The 14403-nt window shown below is 46.0% G+C and overlaps 1 protein-coding gene across 13 annotated transcripts in view; it reads right to left on the minus strand.

Annotated features, from left to right (window-relative positions):
• LOC106563273 (golgin subfamily A member 2) overlaps positions 1 to 14403 on the minus strand; it is a 37726-nt gene that overhangs the window by 3219 nt on the left and 20104 nt on the right. For 9 of the 13 annotated variants that reach the window (XM_045689973.1, XM_045689971.1, XM_045689974.1 and 6 more), the window contains 19 exons: positions 11665 to 11745; positions 11053 to 11091; positions 10902 to 10964; positions 10339 to 10432; positions 10049 to 10155; positions 9795 to 9853; positions 9427 to 9568; positions 9213 to 9302; positions 6967 to 7074; positions 6763 to 6850; positions 6485 to 6621; positions 6017 to 6235; positions 5727 to 5840; positions 5418 to 5642; positions 5050 to 5238; positions 4703 to 4904; positions 4361 to 4531; positions 1468 to 1574; positions 315 to 501 (listed from right to left, as the gene is read on the minus strand). In XM_045689973.1, the coding sequence (XP_045545929.1) occupies positions 315 to 501; positions 1468 to 1574; positions 4361 to 4531; positions 4703 to 4904; positions 5050 to 5238; positions 5418 to 5642; positions 5727 to 5840; positions 6017 to 6235; positions 6485 to 6621; positions 6763 to 6850; positions 6967 to 7074; positions 9213 to 9302; positions 9427 to 9568; positions 9795 to 9853; positions 10049 to 10155; positions 10339 to 10432; positions 10902 to 10964; positions 11053 to 11091; positions 11665 to 11745 (2422 nt within the window). The remainder of the gene's footprint in view (positions 1 to 314; positions 502 to 1467; positions 1575 to 4360; positions 4532 to 4702; positions 4905 to 5049; positions 5239 to 5417; positions 5643 to 5726; positions 5841 to 6016; positions 6236 to 6484; positions 6622 to 6762; positions 6851 to 6966; positions 7075 to 9212; positions 9303 to 9426; positions 9569 to 9794; positions 9854 to 10048; positions 10156 to 10338; positions 10433 to 10901; positions 10965 to 11052; positions 11092 to 11664; positions 11746 to 14403) is intronic. The other 4 variants (XM_045689976.1, XM_045689979.1, XM_045689980.1 and 1 more) reach the window with 2 other exon arrangements.

Genomic DNA, 14403 nt, shown 5'->3' on the forward strand with positions numbered 1-14403 from the left:
CTACTCCAGGGCTCTCCAACCCTGTTTCTGGAGAGTTACACCCTGTAGGTTTTCAATCCAACCCCAGTCGTAACTAACCTGACTCAGCTTATCAACCAGCTAATTATTAGAATCAGGTGCACTACATTAGGGTTGGAGTGAAAACCTGCAGGATGGTACCTCTCCAGGAACAGGGTATCTGGTCCGTCCACAGTGCTGAGTTCCTTGTGTTTCTGTGTATTTGTGGTGTACCTTCGTGTGTGTGTAATATATATATATATATATATATATATATATATATATATATATATATATATATATATGTGTGAGCATACCTTGTCCATCCACAGCGTTGAGCTCCATGCGTCTGTGTGCGTGGTGAGCCTGGACCTGCTCCTCTCCGGCTGGCAGCAGGTCAGGGTTAGCCGCAGCGCTAGCCAGCGCCCCAGTATAGCGGCTGTACCATTCGTTCCTCTCGCCCACCAACCTCATCACCAGGTCCTGCAGCTCTGCCAGTTTGGCCTGCACGGGCACAGAAACACACTCAAAACATTGGCAATACTCTGAAACGTATGTAGTTCATTCCTTGACTAATAAATGTTCTGTATCATGTGGACCCCAGGAAGAGTAGCTGATGATTTTGGAGCGGTTAATGAGGATCCTAATAAATGTTCTGTACTATGTATCATGTGGACCCCAGGAAGAGTAGCTGATGATTTTGGAGCGGTTAATGAGGATCCTAATAAATATTCTGTACTATGTATCATGTGGACCCCAGGAAGAGTAGCTGATGCTTTTGGAGCGGTTAATGAGGATCCTAATAAATACAAAATACTACTAGTGTGTGTGCAAGTTGATAAAAAAAATAGAAGATGTCTTATTTTACCAGGTAAGTTGACTGAGAACACATTCTCATTTACAGCAATGACCTGGAGAACAGTTACAGGGGAGAGGAGGGGGATGAATGAGCCAATTGGAAGCTCAGGATGATTAGGTGACCATGATGGTATGAGGGCCAGATTGTGAATTTAGCCAGGAAACCGGGGTTAATACCCCTACTCTTACAATAAGTGCCATGGGATCTTTAGTGACCACAGAGTCAGGACACCCGTTTAACGTCCCATCCGAAAGACGGCACCCTACACAGGGCAATGTCCCCAATCACCGCCCGGGGGCATTGGGATATAATTTTTTGGGGACCAGAGGAAAGAGTACCTCCTACTGGCCCTCCAGCACCACTTCCAGCTACATTTGGTCTCGACCAGGAAAGGAAAGGGCAGAACGACAAATTTTTACCCTGTCAGCTTGGGGATTTGATCCAGCAACCTTTTGGTTATTAGTCCAACGCTCTAACCACTAGGCTACCTGGACCAACCCTGCTTAGCTTCAGAGGCAAGCCAGCAGTGGGATGCAGGGTGCTATGCTGCTGGTGGTATACTGCAGCTTCCCTCTCATGTGCGGTGTACCTTTGTATGTGTGTGTGTGTACCTTCATCTCCTCTTTGTCCTGGGCCAACATACTGATGTACTGCTCCTTCTCCATGTGTTTCTGCTTCATGATGGCTCTCTGGTTCTGGTACAGGGTGATGTACTCTCCTGGACAGACATACACAATGAAGGAATAGGATAAGCAGACCTGTCACACTATGTGAGTGAACGTGTCAGTGCATCCCTGTTAGTGTGTGTGCGTCACTGATAGTGCCAGTCTTTACAGACAGAGAGAGATGATTGAGTGTCTCACCAACAGCGTTTCTGAAGACAGTTGTATACAGCGGTATATATACAGAAATAGTCAAAAGTTTGGACGTACCTACTCATTCAAGGGTTTTTCTTAATTTTTACATGGTAGAATAATAGTGAAGACATCAAACCTATGAAATAACACATATGGAATCATGTAGTAACCAGAAAAGTGTTGTTAAACAAATCAGAATATATTTTATACTTGAGATTCTTCAAAGTAGCCACCCTTTTCCTTGATGACAGCTTTGCACACTCTTGGCATTCTCTCAACCAGCTTCACCTGGAATGTATTTCAATTAACAGGTGAGCCTTGTTAATAAAAGTTAATTTGTGGAATTTATTTCCTTCTTAATGTGTTTGAGCCAATCAAGAACACCTCAAATAATCAAAGAGATGATTTACTTTAAAAGACATGAAGGTCAGTCAATGCGGAACATTAAGAACTTTGAAAGTTTCTTTAAGTGCAGTAGCAAAAACCATCAAGCGCCAAGATGAAACTGGCTCTAATGAGGACCGCCACAGGAAAGGAAGACCCAGAGTTGCCTCTGATACAGAGGATAAGTTAATTAGTTACCAGCCTCAGATGGCAGCCAAATAAATGCTACAGTAACAGACATAACTCAACATCAACTGTTCAGAGGAGACTGCATGAAATCAGGTCTTCATGGTCGAATTGCTGCAAAGAAACCACTACTAAAGGACACCAGTAAGAAGAAGAGATTTGCTTGGGCCAAGAAACATGAGCAATGGACATTAGACTGGTGGAAATCTGTCCTTTGGTCTGATGAGTCCAAATGTGCCATTTTTTGTTCTAACCGCTGTGTCTTTGTGAGACGCAGAGTAGGTGAACGGATGATCTCTGCATGTGGTTCCCACGGTGAAGCATGGAAGAGGTGTGATGGTGTGGGGGTGCTTTGCTGGTGACACTGTCTGTGATTTATTTAGAATTCAAGGCACACTTAACCAGCATGGCTACCACAGCGATACGCCATCCCATCTGGTTTGCGCTTAGTGGGAGTATCATTTGTTTTTCAACAGGACAATGACCCAACACACCTCCAGGCTGTGTAAGGACTATTTGACCAAGAAGGAGAGTAATGGAGTGCTCCATAGCAAAGGGGATGAATACATATGCACGCACCACTCTTCCATTTTTTGAATTTGTTTTAAACAAGTTATTTGGACTATTTTATGCATGTCCATTACATTAAATCCAAATAAAAATCAATTTAAATTACAGGTTGTAATTCAACAAAATAAGAAAACTGCCAAATGGGATGAATACTTTTGCAAGGCACTGTGTGTGTGTGTGTGTGTGTGTGTGAGATACACACACACACACACACACACACACACACACACACACACACACACACACACACACACACACACACACACACACACACACACACACACACACACACACACACACACACACACACACACACACACACACACACATATATATATATGGGGCATACAACAATCACAGCTTTGTAGATTTTGCTCCAAACATAATGATGGTCAATATGACCAAACAGATCTATTTCGTTTCATGCACCGAAGTACGTTCATCTCTAGGAGACAGAACGCGTCTCCTTCCTGAGCGGTATGACGGCTGCATGGTCCCATGGTGTTTATACTATTGTTTGTACAGATGAACGTCGTACCTTCAGGCAATTGGAAATTGCTCGCAAGGATGAACCAGACTTGTGAAGGTCTACAATCTTATTTTGAGGTCTTGGCTGATTTCTTTTGATTTTCCCATGATGTCAAGCAAAGAGGCACTGAGTTTGAAGGTAAGCCTTGAAATACATCCACAGGTACACCTCCAATTGACTCAAATGATGTCAATTAGCCTATCAGAAGCTTCTAAAGCCATGACATCATTTTCTGGATTTTCCAAGCTGTTTAAAGGCACAGTCAATTTTGTGTATGTAAACTTCTGACCCACTGGAATTGTGATAGTGAGTTATAAGTTAAATAATCTGTCTGTAAACAATCGTTGGAAAAATGACTTGTATCATGCACAAAGTAGATGTCCTAACCGACTTGCCAAAACTATAGTTTGTTAACAAGAAATTTGTGGAGTGGTTGAAAAACAAGTTAATGACTCCAACCTAAGTGTAAGTAAACTTCCGACTTCAACTGTACATGTAAAATGTAGATATAAAACGTAGCAGAAAAGCTGTTAAAAACAAAAAGATACTTGTCCTCAGAGAGGGGTGGTGGTGGAGGGGCTAACCAAAAAAATAAAAAAATTAACAATTGAGATGGTTTGGGATGAGTTGGACTGCAGAGTGAAGGAAAAGCACCCAACAAGTGCTCAGCATATGTGGGAACTCCTTCAAGACTGTTGGAAAAGCATTCCCCATGAAGCTTGTTGAGAGAATGCCAAGAGTGCTAAGCTGTCATCTAGGCAAAGGATGGCTACTTTGAAGAATCTCAAATATATTTTGATTTGTGTTACACTTTTTTGGTTACTACATGATTCCATATGTGTTATTTCATAGTTTTGATGTCTTCACTATTATTCTACAATGTAGAAAATAGTAAAAATAAAGAAAAACCATTGAATGATTAGGCGTGTCCAAACTCTTGACTGGTACTGTATATGTATGTATGCGCGTCTCTCTCACCAATAGTATCAGTCTCTCCAGACAGCTGTATACAGCGGTGTTCCAGCTCTTCTACCCTCTCCTTCAGGTCAGCCTTCTCCTGCATCAGAGAGGTGAAGCGCTGCTGCAGCCTCTCCATGGCAACATACAAGGCCTCATGTACCTCCACTGGTACACCCTCTGAACCTGAGACTAACAGGGGGGGTAACTGGTCAGACACACTGCACAGGTAACACTCAAAACTGGTATAGTGTTCCTAGAAAACAAAAACACAGGTCATGCAAGTAGCACGTACAAATACACACACACACACACACACACACACACACACACACACACACACACCTTTCCTCCTCCTCTCACCTGTGTGTTCAAGGTGACTGTGGTCATCATGGCTGTGACCGTGGCACTGACCATGGTCGTGGTCATGACTGTGGCGCTCTATGCTGAGTGCTGCAGCCTGGTGTCTGGCAGCGAAGTGCAGTCTCCTCTCCTCCTCCAGTCTGCTCCTCACCTCGTCTCGCTCTGCCTCCACACGTGCCACCGCACCGCGCACAAACTCCTCCTGAGAGAGAGAGACGGAAGGGAGGAATTATTCTTCAGAGACAATTATCTGAGAAATACTTTGGAAATCCTCAATGTGAGATTCTCTACAGCATTTGGGAACACTAGATCCCACTTAACACCTATCAGTGGTGTTTTCTCCTCACCATCTCCTCGCGGCTCTCAAAGTCTTCTGGGATAGCGATCGAGGACTTCTGTGGGCTCTCTGGCAGGGATTGGCTCTCCACTCCGTCTCCCTGGTTTCTGGGGAGTGTGGCCAGGGCTGAGCTGTTGAGCAGCTCTGTGACTTCAGCCTTCAACTGCTCGTTATCTCTGGACAACTGCTCCAGCCTCTCCTGCAGAAGGCGCCAGAGGGGTCAATACAGACACTGTGTGTACATGTGCATAGTGTGTGTCTTCATGTGCAACTCCGTCTGTGTGTGTGTGTGTGTGTGTGTGTGTGTGTGTGTGTGTGTGTGTGTGTGTGTGTGTGTGTTCGGGGATATGTGACTACGTGTGTGTGTCCGTCACTGACCTGGTATTGCTCCAGCTGTTTGTGGCTCATCTCCAACTGAACCCTTCCCTGGGTCTCGTCATGCTGCAGCCGGTCCATCAGCTGGCTCTGCTGCAGGTACTGTCTGTGGAGCTGCTCTCGCTCTGACGCCAGGGCTGTATAGACTGCAGAGTACTGCTGTAGGTGGGCCACTACCTGGTCCCGCTGCTCCAGCAGTGCCTGGTACTCCTGCGACTTCAAATCCAACTAGGGATGGAAGAGACGTGCGAGTGTCTATATGCTGTTCCTGTACCTGTTCACCATGACATGTGTGCGCCCACGTGTCCCTACCTGCTCCTTGACACTGTGCAGGTCCTCCTGTAGTTGTCCCATCCTGCGTCCCAGCTCCTTCTTCACGTGATGCTCTGACTGCAGAGCAGTGGTCAGCTCCATGTTCTCATTGGTCTAGAACCACAGAGACATTCAAAACATTCATGAGGTCACCACCGGTCTGAATGTGGCTGGATAACTGAAGATACGTTTCCACATATTCCATGTTTAAACACAAATAAAACCTGGCAGATCAGTGATTACTTCACATAAGTAAACAGGAGAGTAAAAAAGGTACCACTCCTCTTTACCAGTTTGACAAAGCCGTTCTGCAACTCAGCCAGTTGGTCTTTAAGGGTGCGGTTCTGGGCCAGGGCGCGGCTGATGGTGGCCTTGTCACTCTGCACGTCCTCCAGCATGCGCCTGCGGTCCTCTGCATCCTCAGCCCCGAGCGCCGCATGGCGCTCCAGCTCCGAGAGACGGGACTCCTGCTCCGAGCACATGCGACTCAGCTGCTCGTTGTCACGCAGCTATAAAGAGAGAAGGGAGGCCGGAGAACAGTAGGTTTTCACTTGTGAGACAAAACAGGGATGGACAGGGTGTGCAGGATTTCGTTCTAGCCCAGCACCAACCCACCCCATAATTCATCTTATCAGTCTATGGCTTGAGACAGTGTTCAGAGTGCAACTTCACTGAGGAGTGTGACACACACAGTGTCTGTTATTATTGCCTGGCAGTGTGTGTGTGTGTGTGTGTGTGTGTGTGTGTGTGGTCATCACCTGGGCTTGGAACTGTGAGTTGAGCGAGTCTCTCTCCTGCTGCAGGCTGCCGAGGGCCTCCTGGAGGGCCAGTTCACTCTCCGAGGGCCCTGACGGCTGGGGCTCTGTCTGGGCCTCTCTCTCCTGGGACAAAAGGGCTGAGGAGGAGAGGAGAGTCCTTACGGCAATGCAAATCTTTTAATGATAATGATTGACAGGATGGGGAGGTTCAACGCAGTAAGCTGGTCTTTTTGAGAACCATTGATGTGCAAACCGAGGAGGGTAGCTGTGTGTCTCACCTGCAGTGTGCTTCAGGTCTGTGATGTGGGCTTCAAGCTCCTGGATCTGACTGATGCTCCTGTCCCTCTCCTCTGCTACTAGTGTCACCTGCACAGGACACACGTCAAACAACTCAACCTTAAAGTGACTAGGTATTTATAGCGTTCCGTCCAGGGCTGTGCCGCCTCTACAGGCTGTGCTAATGGGGTGGTAGCATAGTGTACCTGAGAGAGCAGCTGCTCCGTCTTGTCCTTCCATACTCGTCCCTCCTCCTGGATCTGCTCAGCGTAGCGGTCTCTCTCTGTCTGCAGCTGGGCCACCGACTCCATTAACTACAGATGACACCAAAAGAGACCTTTAACACAATGGCGTGGCAGTCAAAACTTTAAAGAGAGGCACACACACACACTAGGGTTGAATGACGGGAACCCGTTTACCGAGATTTACCGGTCACAACCACTCCCTTTTCCCCAGGATAAATAACTGTGTGTATTGACCGGTACATCATAATAAATTACAGCATGCGTGAAAATGGAACTGTTAAATTATATGCCATGTCTAAATCTGGATCCTCTGAATCATCAACGCTCAGGGTGTGGACAGACAGCCCATCTCAGGGTGGGGACAGACAGCCCATCTCAGGGTGGGGCGCAGATCACAATGCATGTAGAGCTACAGTGCATTCGGAAAGTATTCAGACCCCTTGAAAGTTGCCATATTTTGTTAGGTTACAACCTTATTGTAAAATAGATGAAAAAGAGATATATATATATATATCTCCGAGAGAGGATTTTAATCGAGGCACAGATCTGGGGAAGGGTACCATAAAATGTCTACAGCATTGAAGGTCCCCTCAGTGGACTCCATCATTCTTAAATGGAAGAAGTTTGGAACCACCAAGACTTTTCCTAGAGCTGGCTGCCCGGCCAAACTGAGCAATCGGGGAAGAAGGGACTTGGTCAGGGAGGCGCCTAAGAACTTCACTCTGACAGAGGTCCAGAGTTCTTCAGTGGAGATGGGAGAAACTTCCAAAAAGACAACCATCTCTGCAGCACTCCACCAATCAGGCCTTTACGGTAGAGCGGCCAGACGGAAGCCGCTCCTTAGTAAAAGGTACATGACAGCCCGATTAGAGTTTGCCAAAAGGCACCTGAAGGACGCAGACCATGAGAAACAAGATTCTCTGGTCTGATGAAACCAAAATTGACTTACTGGCCTGAATGCCAAGCGTCACGTCTGGAGGAAACCTGGCACCATCCCTACAGTGAAGCATGGTGGTTGAAGCATGGTGGTGGCAGCATCATGCTGTGTGGATGTTTTTCAGCGGCAGGGACTGGGAGACTAGTCAGGATCGAGGGAAAGATGAACAGAGCAATGTACAGAGATCCTTGATGAAAACCTGCTCCAGAGCGCTCGGTACCTCAGACTGGGACGAAGGTTCACCTTCCAACAGGACAACGACCCTAAGCACACAGCCAAGACAACGCAGGAGTGGCTTCAGGACAAGTCTCTGAATGTCCTTGAGTGGCCCAGCCAGAGCCCGGACTTAAACCCGATCAAACATCTCTGGAGAGACCTGAAAATAGCTGTGCAGCAATGCTCCCCATCCAACCTGACAGAGCTTGTGAGGATCTGCAGAGAAGAATGGGAGAAACTCGCCAAACACAGGTGTTCCAAGCTTGTAGGGTCATACCCAAGAAGACTCGAGGCTGTAATCGCTGCCAAAGGTGCTTCAACAAATTACTGAGTAAAGGGTCTGAATACTTATGTAAAATGTGATATAAAAAAAAGACAAAAAAAATGATATACACTGATATACAGTAAATATACACAAACATTTCTAAAAACCTGTTTGTGCTTTGTTATTATAGGGTATTGTGGAGGCGAAAAAACGATTTAATCAATTTTAGAATAAGGCTGTAACGTAACAAAATGTGGAAAAAGTCAAGGGGTCTGAATACTTTCCGAATGCACTGTATGTATTGGATCACAATCATTTGGGCTTTTTAACCTTGGGCTCATTAAATGTCTTTAATGTATGGCTCATCAGGCTTGAATTTTCAACCAAAGCTCTAATCAAATAAACACATAGGCCTATTTATATTGAATTTTTTAAAATTGAACCTTTATTTAACTAGGCAAGTCAGTTAAGAACAAATTCTTATTTACAATGATGGCCTACAAATGACTAAACCCGGACGACGCTGGGCCAATTGTGGCCGCCCTACGGGACTCCCAATCACAGCCGGTTGTGATACAACCTGGATTCGAACCAGGGTGTCTGTAGTGACGCCTCCAGCACTGAGATGCAGTGCCTTAAACCACTGCGCCACTCGGGAGCCCAATGCTTTATAATGCTTTTGAATGACACTTCTGGTGGCGGGAAATACCGGGTCAAGTGATTTATCTTCAGGATGGAACATTTATAAAATACTGGGAAAGTATTCAACCCTAAAACACACACACACACCTGAGCAGTGTGTGCCTCAATCTGTAGTTTCTCCTCCAGTAGTAAGTGCATCTGCTGGTTGGCACTGGGAGGCCCTGACTGACTGGAAAACTAGGAATAAAAAGAATGAATTGAACAACTGCAGAACAAATTGTGTGTATGTGAGTGATTAAGTGAGAGAGAGACCGTGTGTGTGTGTGTGTGTGTGTGTGTGTGTGTGTGTGTGTATACCTACCTGTTGCAGCATGTCGTCAGTCATCTCCAGTCTCTTACGCAGCTCGTCCAGGTCCAGTCTCATAGCGTTGTTCTCGCTCACCCTCAGCTTGAGCTGCTCTGACAGCTCTGAACTCTGCTGCCTCCCCTCCTCACTCACACTACTGCACAGAGACAGAGGGTCAGCTAGGAACGTGCACACACACACACACACAAAGAGCCTCTGATTTACCTCGCCTCAGACGACAGGCATCTCTCTCCATGTATCACAATCACCCAAACTGACTAGGTGTGGTTTCCACCATATTCCTTTCCCTACCGAGTCCACAAATCAAACCAGGAAAGGCCAGCCATTGAGAAGAATGTCAGCATACTCAGGGTAAGACTTACTTTAGTCTGTACACCTCCAGCCTCAGGTTGTCTCTCTCTTTCTCTAGCTCTTTGTTATGCTGCACATACAAGAGAACATCAATCATTTGTTAGACATTACCGCAAAGCTCAAGTCGATAGTCATGGGTCATAGCATTCAACTGTAGCAATATCAGTCTAGCGTGCAGACTACCTCCTCAAACGGTCTTCAGTGTATGACTACAGCAGGTTGCCTTCTCAAACGGTTTGTGTGTGTGTGTGTGTGTGTGTGTTACCTTGTCAAACTGTTTCTGTTGTGTGGAGACAGAGGACAGGGTTCTCTCCAGCTCAGAGACTCTCTGTTTGGTGGCCTGGAGACGGTTACTCAGCTCCTCAGCCTCCCCTGAATGAAACACACACACACGCTTAGTGAGCACTAACACAAATAGACTCTCTCACCTCCTCTGAACACACACCACAATATATCACATTACTGAACACGTTCACATTCATAGACACATCAACACAGACTTGGACGATTAAACGCTCTCTCTTTCTCACACAGGCTACACACACACACACACACCTGTTTTCTGGCGGGCAGCCTGCTGTGTGTACGACAGAGCGGTCTGCAGCTCTGATTTCTCTGACACCAGGATGCCGATGGTCTGAATGTGGACCTGGGGGAGAGGACGGACAGACAAAGACAGAGCGAGAGACAGACAGAGCGGGAGACAGACAGAGCGGGAGACAGACAGAGCGGGAGACAGACAGAGCGGGAGACAGACAGAGCGGGAGACAGACAGAGCGGGAGACAGACAGAGCGGGAGACAGACAGAGCAGTTATTGAAGCCTCGCATGATACCGTTTGTAAATATTGGATACAAATCAAGCTTTGTTTCATTTGCAATGATGAGACAGTATTCAGTGTATCAGTGCACGCATCCCTGGGTAAAAAGGGAACAGCATGGTTTGCTGACCCCTAAGGCAGATACATAGCACACATCTGGAGCTGCAGAGTGAACATTTGACAATTGCTTTCAAAGGTCTTCAAATGGATTCAGAGAAGTGCTCTGAGGGAATGAAAAACCTTGAAGAAGTTCCTTCTTCTGTATGTGTGTGTGTGTGTGTGTGTGTGTGTGTGTGTACCTGTAGCTGTTCCCGCATTGCTCCTTGCTCCTTCACACACTTCTGTTCAAACTCTCTTCGCTCCTGATCAAAGAAAGCACACAGAAAACATCCTGTCATTGTCCACTGAGGAGGAGCCAGAGAGAATGAGAGTCTTCCTTGTTCTGCTCACCTTTTGCAGCTGATCTGTGAGCTCCTGAGATTGCTCGGTCTGTCAGACAAAACAGGACAGAGGAAGAATCCATGACATCATCATCATCCCCACCTCATAGACTTCAAACCACCACCCCAACATCTCCAGTAAGTCACCCATCTAACCCTATACGATGTCATCTCCTTTCACTCTTCAAGAGCTAAATCCCTGTTGAGCACCACGGAACCTCCCTCGCACACTCAAGACAAGCACAGCAGCGTATTAGCCTAGCCAGCGGGGTTAGCAACGGTTAGCTGTTAGCAAGATGGCTCCAGAAGAAATATCAATGCAGTTGGTCTAAACACTCCCTCATGTCATTCAGCGTGTCCATCTTGGTGAGCATGTAAAAGCTTGGCAGTTACCAATGGGAACAGGGCAGTGCAATGAAATTATTTGTGAGGTGAATAAACAAAACAGTACATGACATGACCAACTGGCTGACTGTGCTACCACTCAGCGCAGCTGCTGTTTATCCAGGGTGTTAATCATTGGCTAGTCAATCTGTGGCCAGTCAGTCTTGCTATGGGGGCTGTCAGGGGTTATTTGCCACACAAGGCAGAACGCCAAACTCCCACGAGCACACACTCTTACCAGCCGGTCTAGCTTGGTATTGAGCTGATTGTTTGTTAGGTTGCTGGAGTCCAGCGCGGCTGCCAGCTCCTGGTTTCGACTCTGACGTGCACGCATGCATCGAAAGAAGAAAAAAAAGAGGGGGAGGGAGGGAGAATTGAAGGAAAAGAAAAACAGCGATGGGAGGAGAAATACAAACAGTAACTCATTAATGTGAAAGCTAATAACACCTTCTCCCTCAGGGAAAGCTAATAACACCTTCTCCCTCAGGGAAAGCTAATAACACCTTCTCCCTCAGGGAAAGCTAATAACACCTTCTCCCTCAGGGAAAGCTAATAACACCTTCTCCCTCAGGGAAAGCTAATAACACCTTCTCCCTCAGGGAAAGCTAATAACACCTTCCTCTCCACCAGGGAAAGCTAATAACACCTTCCTCTTCACCAGGGAAAGCTAATAACACCTTCCTCTTCACCAGGGAAAGCTAATAACACCTTCTCCCTCAGGGAAAGCTAATAACACCTTCCTCTTCACCAGGGAAAGCTAATAACACCTTCTCCCTCAGGGAAAGCTAATAACACCTTCCTCTCCACCAGGGAAAGCTAATAACACCTTCCTCTCCACCAGGGAAAGCTAATAACACCTTCCTCTCCACCAGGGAAAGCTAATAACACCTTCCTCTTCACCAGGGAAAGCTAATAACACCTTCCTCTTCACCAGGGAAAGCTAATAACACCTTCTCTCTCTCCATCAGGGAAAGCTAATAACACCTTCTCTCTCTCCATCAGGGAAAGCTAATAACACCTTCTCTCTCTCCATCAGGGAAAGCTAATAACACCTTCTCTCTCTCCATCAGGGAAAGCTAATAACACCTTCTCTCTCTCCATCAGGGAAAGCTAATAACACCTTCTCTCTCTCCATCAGGGAAAGCTAATAACACCTTCTCTCTCTCCATCAGGGAAAGCTAATAACACCTTCTCTCTCTCCATCAGGGAAAGCTAATAACACCTTCTCTCTCTCCATCAGGGAAAGTAAATAACACCTTCTGTCTCTCCTTCAGGGAAAGTAAATAACACCTTCTGTCTCTCCTTCAGGGAACGTAAATAACACCTTCTCCCTCTCCTTCAGGGAAAGTAAATAACACCTTCTCCCTCTCCTTCAGGGAAAGTAAATAACACCTTCTCCCTCTCCTTCAGGGAACGTAAATAACACCTTCTCCCTCTCCTTCAGGGAACGTAAATAACACCTTCTCCCTCTCCTTCAGGGAACGTAAATAACACCTTCTCCCTCTCCTTCAGGGAACGTAAATAACACCTTCTCCCTCTCCTTCAGGGAACGTAAATAACACCTTCTCCCTCTCCTTCAGGGAACGTAAATAACACCTTCTCCCTCTCCTTCAGGGAACGTAAATAACACCTTCTCCCTCTCCTTCAGGGAACGTAAATAACACCTTCTGTCTCTCCTTCAGGGAAAGTAAATAACACCTTCTCCCTCTCCTTCAGGGAAAGTAAATAACACCTTCTGTCTCTCCTTCAGGGAATGTAAATAACACCTTCTCCCTCTCCTTCAGGGAACGTAAATAACACCTTCTCCCTCTCCTTCAGGGAACGTAAATAACACCTTCTGTCTCTCCTTCAGGGAAAGTAAATAACACCTTCTCCCTCTCCTTCAGGGAACGTAAATAACACCTTCTGTCTCTCCTTCAGGGAAAGTAAATAACACCTTCTCCCTCTCCTTCAGGGAACGTAAATAACACCTTCTGTCTCTCCTTCAGGGAAAGTAAATAACACCTTCTGTCTCTCCTTCAGGGAACGTAAATAACACCTTCTGTCTCTCCTTCAGGGAAAGTAAATAACACCTTCTCCCTCTCCTTCAGGGAACGTAAATAACACCTTCTGTCTCTCCTTCAGGGAAAGTAAATAACACCTTCTGTCTCTCCTTCAGGGAACGTAAATAACACCTTCTGTCTCTCCTTCAGGGAACGTAAATAACACCTTCTCCCTCTCCTTCAGGGAAAGTAAATAACACCTTCTGTCTCTCCTTCAGGGAAAGTAAATAACACCTTCTGTCTCTCCTTCAGGGAACGTAAATAACACCTTCTCCCTCTCCTTCAGGGAAAGTAAATAACACCTTCTGTCTCTCCTTCAGGGAACGTAAATAACACCTTCTCCCTCTCCTTCAGGGAAAGTAAATAACACCTTCTCCCTCTCCTTCAGGGAAAGTAAATAACACCTTCTCCCTCCATCAGGGATGTATAATGTGAATAACAAACAGAAAAAGATGTCAGCAGGTACTTGTTGATCCTACTAGTATTCAGAGAGGTCATACACAGTGAGGACAGGGGCATAGGTAACTAGTGGAGAGTTCAGTAATACACGGTCAGACTGGAGTGTGTAATCTAATGAGATCTAATGGGTTCGCATGACCACAATAAGAACATATAAGTCCCTAATGTGATCTCAGCCAATTTAACAAGTCACAACCCAGTAGTTACTGTAACAAAATGTTGTATCCTTTAAAATCCTAGTGAGAGGGACCTATAGCCAGCTCAGATCAAGACTTTGGAAAGATGACGCCTGAAAATATTATTTGCAAACAGAAGAGAGTCCATTCTCTATATAGACTCCATCAATCTACAAGGCAATCTAACAGGTGAGGTCTGAGGACTATCAGACAAGAGCAAGAGAGATATATGAATAGAGCAGACAAAATATATATATTTTTTATGCATTAAACATTGTATGTTTGCAGGGCCTGGGCAAG

Source organism: Salmo salar, chromosome ssa11 (assembly GCF_905237065.1).
Source record: "Salmo salar chromosome ssa11, Ssal_v3.1, whole genome shotgun sequence".
NCBI lineage: Eukaryota > Metazoa > Chordata > Actinopteri > Salmoniformes > Salmonidae > Salmo > Salmo salar.